The sequence below is a fragment of the Porcisia hertigi genome, chromosome 35 (genome assembly GCF_017918235.1).
Source record: "Porcisia hertigi strain C119 chromosome 35, whole genome shotgun sequence".
Lineage (NCBI taxonomy): Eukaryota > Euglenozoa > Kinetoplastea > Trypanosomatida > Trypanosomatidae > Porcisia > Porcisia hertigi.
In genome coordinates, this window is record NC_090594.1 from 1,506,166 (window position 1) to 1,524,479 (window position 18,314).

At 52.9% G+C, this 18,314-nt stretch overlaps 2 protein-coding genes across 2 annotated transcripts; both read left to right on the plus strand.

Annotated features, from left to right (window-relative positions):
* Positions 1-23: 23 nt before the first annotated feature.
* JKF63_01396 (uncharacterized protein) lies at positions 24-7,301 on the plus strand (the record flags this gene model as incomplete). Its single annotated transcript, XM_067897443.1, has 1 exon — positions 24-7,301. The coding sequence occupies one exon, from the start codon at positions 24-26 to the stop codon at positions 7,299-7,301; it is 7,278 nt and encodes a 2,425-aa protein (XP_067753600.1).
* A 1,527-nt stretch (positions 7,302-8,828) lies between these two features.
* On the plus strand, positions 8,829-10,979 carry JKF63_01397 (uncharacterized protein; the record flags this gene model as incomplete). Its single annotated transcript, XM_067897444.1, has 1 exon — positions 8,829-10,979. One exon carries the CDS (start codon positions 8,829-8,831, stop codon positions 10,977-10,979), a length of 2,151 nt encoding a protein of 716 aa, XP_067753601.1.
* Positions 10,980-18,314: the final 7,335 nt, after the last annotated feature.

Sequence of the window (18,314 nt, forward strand, 5' to 3'; positions counted from 1 at the left end):
GAAGCAGAGTATTCTAGGGAAGGATGAGCGCATCGGTCCCTCCGGGGTTCTCGGACGACGATGGCGGCTTTGTCGAAGTAGACCCTGCCCTGCTAGCGGAAATGGATAGGGAAGAGCAGGAGGAGTCGAGAAAGCAGAAGATGCTGGAATGGCGGCGTATGAACACGGAGCGGTATGGCTTTCGCTCCGCGTACCGGGCGGCGGTGGGGGAGAAGGACTTGATGCCGCCAGAGTTCATCCGAAAGGTTGTGAAGGACAACGGCGACCTTGGCGGAAAACGCTTCAAATCGGAGCGAAAGCTGTGCGTAGGCATGCTGCCTTACATACCACTGGCTTTGTTCAAGCTCCTGGAAAATATGCCGATGCCCTGGGAGGAGACACGCTACGTGACCGTAGTGTACCACGTTGGCGGTGTACTCACCATCGTGGACGACACTCCCACGGTGGCAGAGCCACTTTACGTGTCGCAGTGGGGCACAATGTGGACGAAGATGCGCGCCAACAAGGTGGAGCTGCTTCAGGAAGGTGGTGGCTTTCGGCGCGCAGTGCACAAGGGTGACGAAAATGAGCCGCCGCTGGACTTCGCCAACTACCTCATGGACCGCGTCCCGCCCCCGCCGGTGCACGACGAGCTTGACGAGGAGGATAACGTCGGTATCGCGGGCTGGTTTTACGACCCCTTTCCCCGCTTGGTGGCACCAAACCAGATCCGCGGTTTTCGGCGGCCGAACGGGTACTACTTTACCCTTGATGTGATGGAGGCGCTCTACCGAAACGCATCGCCTATTCTCCCGACACTCGACGACCGCAACTACTTTTACTTGTGGGACCTGAAGTCCTTCTACGCTGCTAAGGCGATGCACTTGTCTATCCCACGCGGCCCAAAATTTGAGGCTCCGCCGGCAGTTCGCGTGAAGCAGGGCGAGGATGACGATTGGACCGAGTTCAACGACCTTCGCCGTATTATTCACCGCGACAACCCGCGAAAGCCGCGTTTTACAATGCTGACGGAGCGGCAGATCGCCTTTCCGTTCCTGTATGGCTCAGTAGTGGACGGGGTCGAGCTGGCACCGTATCACTATCCCCCCACCGTGCGCGTGGAGAACGATGACCCCGAGCTGTCGTGCTTTACATTCCATCCCTCGCTGAACGCCATCAAGGCTGTGGAAAAAAAGTATAGAGACGTGCCGCGAGCGCAGGCAGCTCTGTGCTCCTCTACCTGGGCTCGCGCTGGCGGCCAAGGTGTCGAGGACGCCGCGGATGTGCCGCTGGCGTTGCCGGACGACTTTGAACCCTTCCTGTCATCGCTACCGCTGGAGCAGCCCAATACGAAGACGGGTCTGTCGCTGCTCTTCGCGCCAGCCCCCTACAATTCTTTTGAGGGAGGCATGAAGCGACGCATTGATGTGCCACTGTGCGACAAGTGGTACCAGGACCCACCAGATTTGCTCACTTCAGATGACCGCGACAAGATTCTGCGCAGCTACACTCAGCTGCTGAAACACCACGTCAAGCGCTCCCTGCAGCACACCGTGCGCCAACGGAGCAGCGCCGCCGCCGCCGCTGAGGTGGCAGCGGGGACGGACATGGGTGCCACACGCGAGAATCGTCGTCTGGAGAAGATGGCAGAGATGCGCTACTTTTCCAAGACGCGCATGGAATGGCTAGAGGCGGCGTTGCAAGTGATGCGACAGGGTCACAACATGCTTGTTCAGCTCGTCAACATGAAGTGCTTGCCGTACGTGCACATCGACTACAATTTTGAGGCGAAGCCGACCCGCACATTGACGACAAAGGAGATTAAGAAAAGCCGTCTCGGTCCCGCGTTCCACATGATCCGTGAGCTGCTAGGTTTCATGAAGCGACTTATTGACATGCATGTGATTTATCGGCTAGGATCGACTGATGCGCTCCAGTTGGCAGACGCCACGCACTACCTTTTCTCCCATGTCGGCGTGCTGACAGGCGTGTACCGCTACAAGCTGCGGGCGATGCGGCAGATCAAGCGGACTCGTGATCTCAAACACATGCTGTACAGCAAGTTCAACGTTGGCGGCGTTCCGAGCGGTCCTGGAAACGGTTTTTGGGGTCCGTCGTGGCGGGTGTGGGTATTTTTCATGCGCGGCATGACGCCGCTACTGCAGCGTTACCTGAGCAATTTGACCGATCGCGTGCTGCACGGCCGTGTGCAGAAGGGGAAGTCAGCCGGCAAGAAAATCACGCGTCAGCGGGTCGAGCCCGACAAAGATGTCAACATCAAAGAGGCGTTCCGTCGTGAGCTGCGGGAGATGTTGCCTAACAACGTGAAGAGCTCTGTCATTGTGACGATGGACCAGCACATGAACGAGGCGTTCCGGCACTGGCGTGCGGGGTTGTCGTGGAGCGTGCCTGGGCTTGCGAAACCGCTAGCAGACCTCGTCGGCAAGTATGTAAAGCTGCGGTCTGAGGAGTACATTCGCACGACGCAGCTGCAGCGGTGCCGTATTGCAGCAGGGGACACGGTGGACAAGCAGGCGTTCATGAAGAACCTAGGGCGCTTGACGCGACTGAAGATCATGGATGAACAGCGTCGCCAGCGCCGGTACATGACGGGGGAGGACGCTGCCACGATCATGGCGCCCGATGAGGCGACGGAGATCTACCGCATGATGGCGAACTGGCTGAATGACCGCGGCTTTAAGAAAATCCCCTTTCCGGACCCGGCCAAGATAGCAGAGCTGTCATTGTTGCAGCTCTCTCTTAATAAACTGCGCGACCAGCACAACATCGCAAACCGGCTCACTGCGAACCAACGTGAGGAGCAGGCCCGCATCGAGGAGTCGTTTAACGCGCCTCACGAAGCCCTCTCCCGCATTGTTGACGCCCTTGCCCACCAGCGCCGCTTCAAGAACGTTGAGGTGGAGTACATGGACAACTTTTCCCACCTGTACCCCCTCTACAACGTTGTCCCACAGGAAAAGATGATCGATTCGTTTCTCGATCAGTACCTATGGTACAAAGCAATGAATGTGCAGCGTCTCTTTCCAAACTGGGTAAAGCCGTCTGATGTGGAGCCGCTGCCTCACTTGCTCTACAAGTGGTGCGAGGGTATCAACAACATCCCTGACATATGGGATGTCTCTCATGAGGAGTCCGTGGTGCTACTGCACAGCAACCTGGAGGACGCGTTCTATGACCACGTGGACTGGAACTTTTTCCGTCCGATGCTGGAGCTGATTATGGACAAGTCTCTGGTCGACTACATTGTGAGTCGACACGACGTTGTGGTGGAGTTCAAGGACATGAGCTACCATCACTACAAGGGACTTCTCCGGGGCTTTATGTTCTCGTCATTCTTGGCGCAGTATTGGGGGCTCGTGATGGACGTGCTGCTGCTCGGTACACAGCGGAGCAAGGAAATGGCGGGTACAGCGTTGAAGCCGAACCCTTTCATGTCCTTCTTTCGAGATCCCTATCTTGCCACGTCACACCCGATTCGCGCGTACTGCAGGTACAAGAACGAGGTGTACATCCTGCTGCGCTACTCCAAAACCGAGGCAGATGATATACGACGTCGCTACCTGGAGGAGACCAAGTCAGATCCGGAGATGCGCGCCCTCAATGCATCGGTGTACGGGTTCAAGAATGCGAAGGAGTGGCCACGCGACGCGCGCATGCGTCTTTTCCTGTCTGATGTCAACCTGGCGCGCGCGGTGCTGTGGGAGTTCCGTGGCCGCTTGCCGCCCTCGATGGCGACCATCAGCGACTCGAACAGCTTCGTCAGCGTCTATTCCAAGGACAACCCCAACCTCCTCTTCGAAATGGCAGGCTTCTCCGTGCGGTTGCTGCCCGTGGTGCGTACCGAGGCAGACATCCTCGAGAACGAGTCGATGTGGAGTCTGCGCAACCACACCACCAAGGATATCTCCTGCCGAGCGTTTCTCCAGGTGACAAAGGAGCACATCAACATGATCCGCAACAAGGCACGCCGCACTGTCATGATGGTCGGCAGCTCCACCTTTCATAGTATTGCAGCCAAGTGGAACGCACTGATTACAGAGATTGTACCGTACTATCGCGAAGCGATTCTCGGGACAGAGGAGCTACAGGCGATCTTGGCGCGCGCGGAGCACCGCATGCAAGCGCGGGTGATGATGGCGCTGAACTCGCGTGCTAAGTCGCGCTTCCCACCGGCGATGTTTTACGCTCCATCCGATTTAGGTGGCTTGGGCATGCTTTCTGTTGGACATTCGCTGATCCCGGCGAAGGACACCGTGTACTCGAAGACGACTAGTACCGGCGTCCAATTCTTCTACGCTGGCCTCACCAACGAGGAGGGGATCCCCATCCCTAACGTCCTACAGTATTACACGCCATGGGAAACAGAGATCAAGGAAAGTGAAAGGGCATGGCTGGAGTTCCGCACCCGCGAGCGTGAGGCAAAGGCGCGCGGCGGCCGCGTGTCGCTCGACGACATCGAGGACATCATCGACAAAGGTATCCCACGGATCCGCGTGCGCTTTTCGCGACATGCGCCACTCTTCCACTTCGATACCGGCTTCCGCGCTCGCATGGAGTTCCAGCGCTACTTGGCTGGCAAGTACCTGAAGAATTGGTGGTTCCACATGGAGCACGATGGCAACATTTGCGGCGGTGTGATGGAGCGCTACCGCGCTGACATGAACAACGCCCTTGGTGGGGTGGAGGCGATATTGGAGCACAGTCTTTTTAAGGGGACGGGCTTTCCTTCGTGGGAGGGAATCGAGTTCGACCGCTCTGGCGGTTTTGAAAATTCGAAGAAGGATACTAAGCTGGCAAAGCAGCAGCGTGCCGGTCTGAGCAAAGTACCAAACCAGCGGTTCGCCTTGTGGTGGAGTCCTACAATCAACCGCTCCGACATCCAGGCCGGTTTCGAGTCGAAGGTGGAGACGACGGGTGTCTTCATGTGTGGCAAGTTGGAGACCATAAAGAAATCCCTCATTAAGATCTTCAGCGGTTCTCTCTGGGAGAAGTCGCACGGTGCCGTCGTGAACGATGTGGCGAGCAAACTGAAAGACAGCCTCATCGACCTTGGTGCAGCTTCCATAACGTTACAGCAGCAGCACCCACAAAAGTCGTACACCTTCACGAGCTCGGCTGCCGACATCATCTTGGCGAGCGCGGCGCGCTGGTCGGTGTCGTCAAAACCAACCACCCTCGCTGACGAAGTCGGCGACGTCTATCAACACCACAGCACCTCGAAGTTCTGGATTGATGTGCAGCTGCGCTGGGGGAACTACGACAGCCACAACATCGCCGAGTATGCGAGGAAAAAGTTCTACGAGTATTCCACGGCCCGCATGTATCCGTTTCCTGCCGGCATTGTCGTTGCGATTGACCTGGCGTACAACTGCCACAGCGCCTTTGGATACTGGATCCCTGGAATGAAGCCGTTCATGAACAAGCTGATGCCCGTCATCATGAAGAACAACATCACCCTCAACACGCTGCGCGACCGCATGAAGCGTGATTTGGGACTCTTCAGCTCGGCCCCGACGGAGGCGAGCCTTTCTGACACAAACATCGCCGAGCTGTTCTCGAGCGGCATGCGAACGTGGATTGTGGACGACAGCGCCACGTATGTGACAAGCGAGCAGCCGACACCGGACGGCGGCAAAAAGTTCAAGTCGGAGAATGGAGCGGTGCTGGTCTTCGAGCCCATATCCGGTTCTTTGAAGATGAGCGTCGTGCACCGGAGCGTCTTTGCCGGGCAGAAACGCCGCTCGAAACTGGCGCGCGAGAAGGCAGCGGAGGAGATTGCGTCGTGGCTACGGAGTTGCCCCCCTAGCGAGCGTCCGAGCAAGATCATCGTCACCCGCTCCCGCTTCCGCCAGACGCTACATAACATGTTGGTGCTCGACTACCCAAACATCATCATCGGCCAAAGCGATTTGAACCTGCCGTTGCCGATGGCTCTGCGCCATAGTCGCCTCGTTGAGCTGCGCATCGCGGCAATGGAAAGCAAAGGGTGGGAGTTCTGCATCTACGATGACTGGCAGCAGAGCCTGCAGTTCCAGCCGATTACGTGTTTCAACTTGCTGAACTTGGTCCTGCGTGGTTACCACGTCAACCTGCAGCGCACCCGGCAGATTCTAGTGCCTGACTTACATGTGGAGGTGGGTGCGGCTCACTTCTGGCCGACATACGCGACCCGCCAGGAATGGGAGCAGGTGTCCATCCGGCTCCAGGAGATGATCATCGCCGACGCTGCTCGACGCATGAATGTGAGCCCGAAGGACTTCACTGAAAAGGAGAAGGAGGGCATTCTCCTGGGCAAGCGCATGACCAACGTGGAGATCCAGCAGGAAGAGATGAAAGAGATTGAGGCCATGAGGCGCACGAAACTCTCAGAGGCTCAGACGGTTAACGTTGTCACGAGCAGCGGCGACGTCACAAAGCGCAAGGTGAAGGCGGCCTTCGATTTTGGTGCAGCGGCGCTAAACAACAACTGGCGTCCCCGCTCCCTGGCTGATGCTGTCTTTCTGGATGAGAACACCACCATCACCTTCGACGCCGCCGGCGCCACTGGGGCAAGCGACCAGCTCATCTTCTCCGAGGACGCAGTTCAGAAATTGCTGGCGTGCTGCGACGTTAAGGTGCAGTGCTGCGCATACATGTTTGGTCATGCGCTGCCGGACTCGCCAAACATCAAGGAGGTGCTGTGCATCATGATTCCACCACAGTTTGGAACGGCCGTGGAGGCCCGCACACCGCCACGCATTCCATTTGATGCACCGGCGTTGCAGGAGGCGAACCTCTCCTTCCTGGGGCTCATGAGGATTGGCGAGAGTGAGGCGCAGCTGACCTCACACGACCTCGCACTCCAGGCGCGTGCGTTGATCGCCAACGAGGAGATGGTGCCGCAAGGGTTTCTGACTGCCGTTCTAGAAATGTCAGTGGAGGGGGTGATGGCGCGGTGCTACAGCACCACCGCAGAAGGTATCGCGTGGGCGCAGAAGGAGTACGAGGGGCTGCTGAAGAAGATCCCAGCAGCGACCGACCCGGCCTTTTCTACCCCGTGCCGTGGCACGCTTTCCTCAGAAGCACGCAGCTTCTTTTTGGTGCCTGTAGAGCGAGCCTGGAACTACTACTTCAAAGGGGCACTATGGCGTGAGAACACCGAATACGATGTCGTCGTTGACGTGCCACTGACTTTCTTCGATGCGCTGCACCGCCCGGACCACTTCCTCAACTTTATTCGCATGGGTGACGACGCCGACGCGATTGATGAGGCGGATCCCAACGACTTGTTCGGGAACGAAGTCGGCGTGGGCGGGGAGTGAAAGGCTCGGATACGTGGCTAACGTTTCCCCCTTCCCCCTTCCCCCTTCCCCCCCCCCTCCCCATAACGCTGTATCTTTCTCATGTTCGCATCGCCTCGTGATATACTTCAAGCCGTGCCTTAACATAATCCCCTAGAGCGTGAAGTAAGCGTAGATGCTCGAACCGTATTGAAGGTAAGGAAAAAGATAGGAATCAAAAAAAATATGTTTTTTTTTTCGTGGTTCACCCAATGCAAGTTTCGTGGAGGAAAGAGACGCTCACTCTGCTGGCGCGCGGCTGTGCGTGTCTGCACACCCTCCTCTCCTGGGACGTTTATTTTTTGTTCATTTTCGAAGGGGCGGGGGCCTGTCGGGGTTTATCTGGCTAAGTTGGCCCTTTGAGGAATCTAATGTTCCAGCAGGATCTTCCGTGGAGGAGGTGCGTCAGCTGCATGTGGTTCGCACCAGTGCTTTGACTTTATCTGATATATGCGTTCCATTGCTCCTCTCCCCTGCCCCATGCTCCGCCGCTGTGGTCTGTTCAGGATTACTTCTCTACTTTCACTCCATTTCCTTACTCTCTCACACTCTTGTTATTCCCGGTCTTCACCTTGGCTGATGGATGCTGTGCCGCTTCATCGTGAAGGTGCGTGTCGGTGGGTTGCACAATCGACCCCCCGTACATATCCATACACGCACGTGCATATACGGAAATACGACCAAGTTCCTCACAGTGTAGGGCGCATTACATGTGACACAAACACCGATGCTTTGTTCCCCCCTTCCCCCCGCAATCAGTTGTCATGAGGCCCCTGTTGAGAACGCCGATCACCCGCTGTTCACTCTTCTTCACGTTTCATAGATCGGCTTCGCCCCGGGGCAGCGCTACGTACGTGCGTTCTCCCTTTTATGAGTGTTTCTTTAAGATCTGCGAAGCACAGACAGACGCACACGCACACACACACACGTCCGAGTAAACACAAACAAAGAGGTGCACGCTCTCCTCCTCTGAAAGAGATTCGCCTTTGGTCAGGCACGCACTCTTCCTGTGAAGCGGTCATCCACAACCCCCATCTGCTGGTTCTGAGGCGATCTTCGTTCTAACAAAATGTGTTGTCACGTTTCTTCTTGATGACTCGTCGTGCGCGATCCTCTTTCTGGAGTGTTGTGCCGGTGAGTCCAGGGATGGATTTGGTTTACTCGCACATGCTGTTTTTTCCCCCTGTGCAAATTGAGCAGGGCGAAACCGTTCTTTGTTGGCCGCAGTAAACTCTTCTCCCCCTTTTTACTGCGCTGTTGTTCACTGGATGTGTTGGGGAAAGGAGAGCGCGCTCTGGTCGCTACTTCGTATTGGACACGTGGCCAGCATATGGAGTATCATCTATTCTACTGCTTTCTACTCTCTCTCTTTCTCTCTTTCTATTCATCGGCACACGCACCCCTCGCTTGCTCTGGTGCTGTGGCTTGCTTTACTTTTTTACGCCGACACAAAAAAGCCGAAACGAGTCTGCTTTACAGGGGGTTTGACGCTCTTGAATACACACTACTATGGCACATATTGATGCCAAGTGCACTTTCCACGGCATGACTGACAGTGACTGGCGGCGGCTGCACAGTCGCGTTATTCCCAATCGCGTCCCACTACCGGAGTTCAAGAGAATTGTGGCGGAAGGTTCTGTGCACGATCACTATCTTGCAAAGGATCTTCACAAAATCATGCAAGAGCTTCGTGATCTCCTGCAAGAGCACGGGGAGCTGAAGGAGGCCTCCGTGCTTCCCTTGAGCGGGAGGAAACAGGAGCTGTCGCGCGCGGCAGCGACGGCGGTCCGGCTGATGGACTCTGATCGCAACGGCATTCCAGCTCTGTGTCGGTCCTCCGACTTCAGCTCGGCATCGACAGGGGGTCTGGGTGACCGCCAAAGCTCTACCTCTCCCTCTCTGGGGAGTGCCTGTGATCCTCGACTTTCTAATTCTGGAGGGGGCAGCGCTGAGGATGCATCTTTAATTCCGTTGCCTCAAGCAACGAGCTCAACTCTGTCCACCACCCCGCGGCGACCGTCACGGGTGCTCCCACTCACTGACCACATCCGAGAAGGTCATTCACTGGTGTCTCCTTTCTCTTACAGCTCGTTGCCGCGATCTGCAGCTGCACTGCCTTTGTCAGAGGTCCCACCTGTCTCCGCACCATTGGCGAGATGTGCTGAGGCTGGGGTCTTGTATTGTGAAGGCAGCGTCGGTCTTGTGCACGCGAGCGCCGGCTCTGCTCCCTCAGAGTCATCGACACGCTTGTCGACGTCACGGGCAGCCAGCGCGCGCTTTGCTACCGCCGTTGCCTGCAACCCTGCGGCATTGCGTCCAGTGGCAGATGCAAAAACCGATTTTTCAGAGGCTCCTGCAGCTTCACCACCTCTGCCTACCATGCCAAGCTCCACGGTCTCGTCCAACGAGATCGCGCAGCTAAACGAGTTTGCGTCCCCGTTTTTTCGAATCCTGAGCGTACCGCGCAGGTTTCAACTGCGGTTCGGATCGTCGATGCTGCGATTCGAGATACCGCTGCAGTATGTCGACGGCGTCAATAGCCGCCAGCTCCGTGTCTACATGATTCCGTTGCGACACCCCAACACGCCAGCACGGTGGCCGACCGCGAAAGAGATTGTTGTGTACGTCAACAAGCAGTGTGTGATGACGCCATGGAAGCGATCCTGGCCAGATCGTGAGCGTCAAATAGCCGAGACCTACCTGCCACTGGACATCACTTACCTGCTTAGCCGCAATGTTGACGCCCAGCACGTGCAAGTGGATATACACAACAGGGAGTATCATACACCGGCTGTTTTGGTAGTGGTGCAGTTGCGTTCCTTGGAGGAGGTGACAGAATCAATGCTCTCCACGCGACTGGGATGCCGGACGGCGGTACAGGTGAGGCAGGCACTTCTCAACAGCTCGTCCAGCTCGAATGAGCTCGCGTCGACATCGATAGAGGGTTTGCTGATGTTGAATGACGAGGCGATTTATCGGACCTACGCGGCGATTATGGCGGACGACGACGACGATGACGGCCTCGAGGTCGACGATCCCGTGATTACAACAAAATGCCCCATTTCTCAGCTGCCTCTCTCCATCCCCGTTCGCGGCACTCGGTGCACTCACCTGCAGTGTGTGGATCTCGATTCGTTTCTGGTTAGCAGCAACAAAGCTTCCTACTGGAACTGTGCGCTGTGTGATGCGGAAATGCGACTCGGCGATGTGCGTGTCGACACGATACTTTGGAGGTACTTGTGTACTCTCGAGTCTCTGGACGCCTACCCACTGTACCTCCGCTTGTCGGCACGCGCTTCTTCGCAGGGAGAGGATTTGCGGTACCACTGGCACCCCTCGACCCGCACTGATGAGAATGCTGACATCGTTTTGGATGATAGCGATAGCGAGGGGAAGAGCGATGTAGCGAAGGAGCCGCCGTTGGTCCCAGGCCCTTCAGTGGTTTCTGCAGGCGCGAGATCCATGGAAGCACCGGCGCTGCGTAGTGAGCCAACTTCAGCGCAGGCCCTCAATGGAGAAGGATTCCCAACACCCCCAGCCGTTCCTCTGAGAGACGAGCCGTGGCCCGAGTGTGCCGGTTCTTGGCGAAAGCGTGCCCGTGAGGACGACGCGTCGGCCGAGGAGCCGCGCGGGACAGCTGACGATCCCATCGAGCTTTGAGTGTCTTCACCGGTGCACTTATTATTAATGTCAGCCCTGTCCCGCCTTTCCATTGATGAGGGGTTTCACGTCGTCGTATCCTTTCTCTCGGAGCGTAGGTCGCTCATGCTAGCGCGTTCGCCAGAGAGGGCTCATCTCGGGAGGTAGGCAGGCAGGCAGGCACATCCACACAGATCGCTCTTATGTCCTCCCACAGTTCCCCATTTCCTTTTGTAAGTCTCTCACTCAAGAAAAACAAAGCAAATTCCAACAAGTCTGCGCCCCACCGATGTGTGGCCACAAGGCTGCCGGTGTGCTTTTTCTCCAAGATGAATGGCCTTGCATTGCCTCGGACCCCCCTCCCCCCCCCCCCTGCGGGCGCCCTTCGTTCTTGTTCAACCTCAACTGCTGAACAACTCCCGAGTGCAACGAAAGCATCACAGCCGTTATTTTTTCCCTCTTTTGCTGTCTTCGTATCTTGGACATTATATGCACAATCGTATCGTCTCCGAATTTCCCTCTTTTCTTCACTCGGCCTCTCTCTTCCTCGACCGGCTAACCCCCCCCCTTCTCCCCCCTTCCTCCCTGCTTCACACAATTCTCTTTCCATCACCCGCACTTCTGCGGCTCTATCCACACAAACCCAAACATTCACTGATACTTTTATCGGCGTCGATACCCCACGAAACCTCCTCCGCCCACAATATTAATATATATATATATATATGTATGTACCTAACACCACAAACGACAGTTTATTATTAGGCAAAACAGCTTAATATTTACTCTCCTCCCTATCACTTCGAATTGTATCTTAGCTCCCGCCCCCCCCTCTCTCCCCCCTCCCCTTCTCCTCAGCCGGCCTTTACGATCAAGAGCTTTGTCGCTGGCTATTTTTCTTCGTTTTCGTCGCTTCCATTCGCTCTTATTGTTTACGTAGTTTTTGTTGGTTCCCCTCCTTCCCCATCTTTTCCTGTGTAGCTCGACTTTGTTCTTATTGTTGTTCCCCGTTTCCTCTGTTTTATTGTTCATTTTTCAGTGTTTTTTTTTTGTGCGTATTGTTGCTGTCATCCTTTCTCTGACCCCATCTGTTTTTCCTTTACACCTATCACCTTGATCACTCACTCGATTGCCCACCCATTTCACTTTACCTCCGTGTTTATCCCGTCGTAACCCGCGCGTTGTGCGACTCATCTCTGGTGTGTGTGCGTGTGTGTGTATTTTGTCGTGCTCCCCTTTTTTTTTGACTTTGAGTGCGCAGCCGGTTTGTACAGCCGAAGTTGTATTTTTTGTGGTCGATTTTTTTTTCCTCACTTGTTTCATTCTGTTTGTGTGTGCTCTCATTGCTTGTGGACGACCGCGATTGTCAGTTGCGTTTTTTTTTTGGGGCTTCGTGAGTGTGTATACGAAGGCGCTTGCATTTTTTTCGTGGCTCTTTGTTTCTGCTTTCGATCATCGTCTAAAGGTTTCACGTTGCTCTCCCTCCCATCTCTCTCTCTCTCATCGCCACCCCCAGCCCTTCCTCTTTCCCTCCATCTCTTTTCTTGGCTCTGTGTTTCTCGTTGGTGCTTGTTTCCATTAAAAGAAGGGGGAAAAGAGAAAAGCAGCGGCCCCGCTCCCAATTCTGTTTATCTCCCTCCCGCCCCCCCACTCCCCACTTCCCACGTGTGCGTGCGTGTGTGTGTATAGACAAAGCAGAGGGGAAAAACGAGAGGGAGAACTGAAAAGGCCTCGTATTACCGAGCAGGGGGGAAAACCAGCACAGAGACAAACGGAAAACACACACACACATCCACTCCACTCCACTCCATTACATTCCACTCCATTACATTCCACACTACCCCCCCCCCCCCCAAACAAAAGGGAACTAAAATAAAAAAGCCAAAGGTAAAAAAGAGGTAAAAACGTTTTTTTTTTTCACCCCCTCCTTCCCCTGATCCGAGACCAGAACTATCGCCAACTCTTTCATTCCCAGCATCTCCGACGATTTTCCTGCACAGAAGGTGTCTACTTCCCTACTAGTACATTTTATACACATACGTTGTCTCTGCTTTCTTTTTTTTTTTTCTTGCTATCGCCCTCTTGATCGGTGCCACTCTTCTTCGCTGCTGCTTTTTTTTTGTTTGATTCGAGAGTTTGCGTTTGTGTCCGCTTTCTCGCAGACGTTATTTTTGGTCTTATTACGAGCACGCATTTTACGGGGGGGGCACCGCAGCAGATATTTTTATCGGGAATCTCCCAGCTCTTCCGTGCAATCCATTCCCCCTTTTTTGTGGTGAGGTTATAGAGAGAGATTCAACAGGATAAACACGCAAGAAGTTGTCCTCTTTTTGTCCCTGCCTGTATCTTGTTGTGTTTTTCGTGATAACCTCTTTGTTGTTTTTTCCCCGCATCTCATACGTTGTAAACTTCTCTGAATTCGTCTCTCTCCCCCTCTTCTCCCAGTCTTTCTCTGTACTGGGGCGCACTGTGCTTACACCGACGACATCTAGTTCTTCTCCCTCCCTCCCCCTCCCCCTCCCCCCCCCCTCTCGCCTAGTCTATAGGCCCCCCTTTTTCGTTCTCCCCTATTGTGGCTACTACTGCTACTATTACCTGTTTCATTTTGAAAAATTTCCGCTTCTCGTGGCCCTCCTTCTCTGTGTGGCTCATAGCCCCTTTATTATTGTACCACCGCACGTGCATCACCACACGAAGGAAACCACCGCAACTTTCTGTTTTCCTCAGTCCTCTCCAAAGAGACAGCTCGAAAAAAAAGGACAAGACGACATAAAATCGCTTTCATTCACGAATCATCTTTCCTCTTGAAGGACGGTAACACCTTTCTACACGGAGCCATCTCTAAGAGGGCCAAGTGCCACCAGCTACACCCCTTTCTCTTTTTTTTTTAAATTTTTGTTTGTGTGCTCTTCATTCTTTCGCCTACTCTTTCCCATTCTCGTTTTACCCCTTTTAGAGCTTCAAGCAGTCAGGTTGCTTTGCATTGACCGTCTTCTATTCGCCCCCTTCTCCTCCCTCGTTGTTTTTGTCCCCCCTTCCCCCTTCTCCTTTTTTTGGTTCTCAGCGCCCCTTCCCCCTGTTTGTTCTGTGTACGTGTCTTCCTTCCTTCCCCCTCTCTTTCCTCCTCCTCCTCCCCCTCCTCTCTCTCCCCCTCCATCTTTCTCTTGTGGTCCTTTGCCCTGTAATTGTTTTCTTGCTTCTTTTTGTTTTCTCCTCCCCCTCTGGCTTGACCGCTGTTCAGACTCCGCCATCTCTCTTCTTATTGCTCAACTCTTTGCCCAGTTCAATAAGGGAAGAAATTCATCTCGCCCTCGCCCTCGCCTCCTTCCCCCCCTTCCGTCTCTCTGTTGACAACCCTCCGCTCCCTTTCGTTCAGTCGTTTCTTTTTTTTTTGCTTCGTGATTGTTGTTTCCTCTCCCCCTTGGCGGGTCTGTGACGGGGGGCTCGATCGCGTGTGTGTGTGAGTGTGTGAGTCTGAAACAAAAGGAAAGCATCGAGGCCGTTTCTTCAGTTTTACCTTATTGTGTTCTAGATTGGAGTAAAGGGGGAAACACACACACACAAGACACCATTTTTCCTTCGACTCCTTGTTAGTACCTCGGTATATTTTATTTGTTTGCCTTGTGTATTTAGGTTTTGGGTGACCGACTCCTTTCTTTTTGGTCTTTGCCCCCCCCCCCCTCCCGTCGCTTACGCACGCCCGCGCGGCTCTTTCTGTGGTGCAGGTCAACACAGGCATTGGGCTCTACTCATCTTTGTGTTTAATTTTGTGTCTCTCGCTTGATTCTTCTCTTTTTCTCGCTTCACCCTCCGTTTGTTTCTCCTTTTTCCATTAGCACTTCCGATCACTCCCTGTGGCTTGTGCACTTCTTGGCGTGGTCAAGACATACACGCTCCCAAGAAAAATAAACAGCAGTACTCATCGCCAACTTCTTTATTTCCTTCACGAACCATCAACCGAACATTGACTAGCATTGAGAGAAGATAGGTACCAGATCCCTTCCCCTCCTTCCCCCCATAAAGAAAACACACACACAATACTTCAACGCGTCACGCACAAAAGGGAGCCGAGCGCGCGCGCAGACACACACACACACACATAAACAAGGAGGTTTTTCTTGTTGATTTCTGATCTTGTCACATATCAGCAAATTCTCCTTTTTTCTTTTATTCACCCGACGATTGGCCCTTTTCCACTTCTTCTGGTTCTCTTTTTTTTTACGTTCGTTTTGTTTTAAACTAATTTAGCTGTCCTCTCAAACTCCTCGTCCAACCCCCCCTCTCTCTCTCCCTCCCCTTTTTTTTTATTTTCCACCGCACATCCACTTCAGATAATCACAAAAGCAGCTTTTCTATTTTTTTCTTTTTTTTTTTTACATCGCACCGCTGCCACTTTCAAAGGCGCAACGCAGGTTGTCTTGGAAACACACATCTCCCCCCTTTCCCTTCTCCTTCTCCTTCTCCTTCCCCTCACCCCCCCTTTCCATCCACCCCACCCACCCTAAAAAAAATAGAGTCATTCACATATACATATTTCCCGTGCGCACACACTCACGGGTCTCTTTTCCGTTTTTTTTGTACTGTTGGTTTCCAGTTTTGTGCTCACACACAATTGTCCCCACCCCCACCCCCCCACCCCCTCTATTGTTACTTTGCGTCTTAAAAAAAAAAACTATTCCTCTTTGTATATCGCCAGACAAGCACACTGGTTAAAGAAAAAAAAGCTAAACCAACACCACTACATCCCCTTCTCACCCCCCTCCCTCCCTCTCCCCCTCTTCCCCCTCTCTCTCTTGACTAACCAGTAGCGACAAGGAGAAACGCCAGACAATAATTGAGTTTGGAAATCCCCACAGCGAAACGTTGATCAGCGCGCGTGTCTTGTGCGGAAGTAAAACAATAGAAAACAAAGGGAAGAAAAAAAAGAAAATAGTCGCCTGACAAGAAAGACGGGAGACGCACATCACAGAAAGTCCCCTCCTCCCCCCTCCTTTTCTTCCCCCTTTCCACCTTTTCTAGTTTTGTGTAGTTCGACGGTATCCCCTGCCCACCCCCCCCCTTTTCTCTCTTTCCGTGATTTCGTCCAGCAGCCAGCGACATTCCCTTCCTTACAAAAAAAAGTGCGGGTCAGGCAGTCGGGCGAGAGAGAGAAAACCCACAGAGAAAAATATTCTTCCTGTTTTAGAGAGGGGTTTGCAAAGGGCGACTGACGGTACAAACGATTCAAAAGGGGGTCTGATCAAGTACATATTCTGTCTTTCCTCCTCCCCTCCTCCCATTTTCGTGTTCCAACGTATAAAGGTCGTCTCGTGAGTTCTTTGATCGGATATACGTATCCCAAGAGGGGCAAGAGTGTGTCTAGCAAAGCACAGGAATAGGAGGAAATAAGAGAAGAAGCAGGAAGAAAGACGATTTTCTCAGCATCTTCACGTTTGTGATTTACACAGGAATATTGGTCTACTTCTCAACTTTTTTTTTGAGACTTCCTCAAACACGCTTCTCGCCTTCTTTCACCATCTTTTTTCTCTTTTGTTTTCTGCGCCCCCTTCTCCTTTTCCAGACTGCTCTCCGTCTGCGTCCCCTCTCCCTCTCTCTCGGCACTTTCCCAACACAAAATTTGTCTATCGCAAGGGGATTAATTCTTAGGACTCTTAAATCCTCAATATCTAATATATATATATATTCTGCGTTTTCTCGTGCTTTTACTTCTGTTTTTTTTTCTGCGTTGGTAAATTTTCCCCTGCTCGCCCTGCTCTCTCCCTTCCCCTCCCTTTCTCCTCTGGTCGTGTTCCCCCCCTTTCAATCCCTCCTCTCCCATTCAGTCGATCTGCTTTCTGACAATTCCCTGCACGTTGGTAGTCCTGTGTGTGTGTGTTCTACTGGTGTCAGATTGTATCATCTTATTGACTACCCCCACTCGTGGTTGTGGTTGTATTTCCTTCCTCTTTCCTTCCAAACGTGTGTAAAGTGGCTACGTTCTCATTCATTTTAAATTTCACATTTGTTTTTCTCATATATTTGTTTTATAAATCTGACGGTGGTGCTCTGTTGAGCGGGTGTCTCTCGATCATCTTCTTCCATCCTCCCCCCCCTTCTCCGCCGCACGTGCCGAGGTGACGTACTCGAAGTTTTTCTTTCGTTGCGTTTTTTTTTTCGTGTTTGCTTCTTCAGAGCAAAGGGACTTTTTTTCTTTTCCCTCCCGACGTGCCACCTGTTGTGTGCGGTCGTAATCCTCGTTTCTTTCCCTCTTTGCTTTCGAAAGTTGTGCTGCGCATCCCCCCCCTCCCCTCCCCTCCCCTCCTCTCTGTCCTTTTCTTTCTCCCCCCTTTTTTGTTCCACCTGCACGCCACCGCTGCCTTTCAGCCGTGTGCGAACACTCAAAAACAAACCGAAAATTCTTCGACATCTTCCGTTCACGTTTTCCTCCTCGTTTTCTTCCTTTTTTTTGGGACAAAACACGCGTACATTTTCTGTGTGTTTCTTCCCTTCTTTCTCCCCCCGTGCTAGTCAACACCAGTAAGACTACGACCTGGAGAGAGACGCTGTGACAAGGAGCCAGGGTCACACTGAGAGGCAGCACACGTGGAAGCGCGCAACGAGAAATACAAACAGAAGCAAACGAAAAAAAAGAAAGCAAAAACTTAAAGCATAGCAACGCAAGGATTTATCTTTTTTCCCTGTTTCACACCAAACAGCTTCTAGGCGAAGCAAGCACACGCACACGGAAAACGTGGTGCGTGATCATTCTTTTTCTTTCACAACCTTCGCCTTTCCCAAGAGCTGACAGCAGAAGCAAAAATATACACACAGACACAGATACAGACACACACACGTATCCACTAAGCAACCCCCCCCAAAAAAACTGCGTCACCCGTGGAAACAATCGATTAATGAATTTGTTTCTTCTTCGCACGCATACATTCTACATCGCCGCTGTCGCTCTCCCTATTTTTCTCGGATTTTTCCACTTTTTTTCATGGGTTGGCGCCGGAAGTAAAGAGCAGTACTAACCAAACGAAAGACTCAGACGACACTCAAAGCACCAGCTGAGGACTTCGCGTCACGCGGAAAACACCGTACCGCCAAAAAAAAAAACAAGCAAAAAAATACACACGGAGTACTCTCAGAGGTTTCGCATTTTTTCCCTCTCAAGTTCTAGTACAACGTGTTTTCCTTTTTTCTGCCTCAGTTTTTTTTTCCTCCCTTTAATTTGCGCTCTTCTTTTCTCTGACTCCTTTTCCCTTTTGTATTTTGCGCTCTCGCTGTTTATTATTTTTCTTCAGATTGAATTCACGTAAATATATATAAATATATTTTTCTCTGTTCTCTGTTCTCTTCTTTCCCCTTTCATTTCTT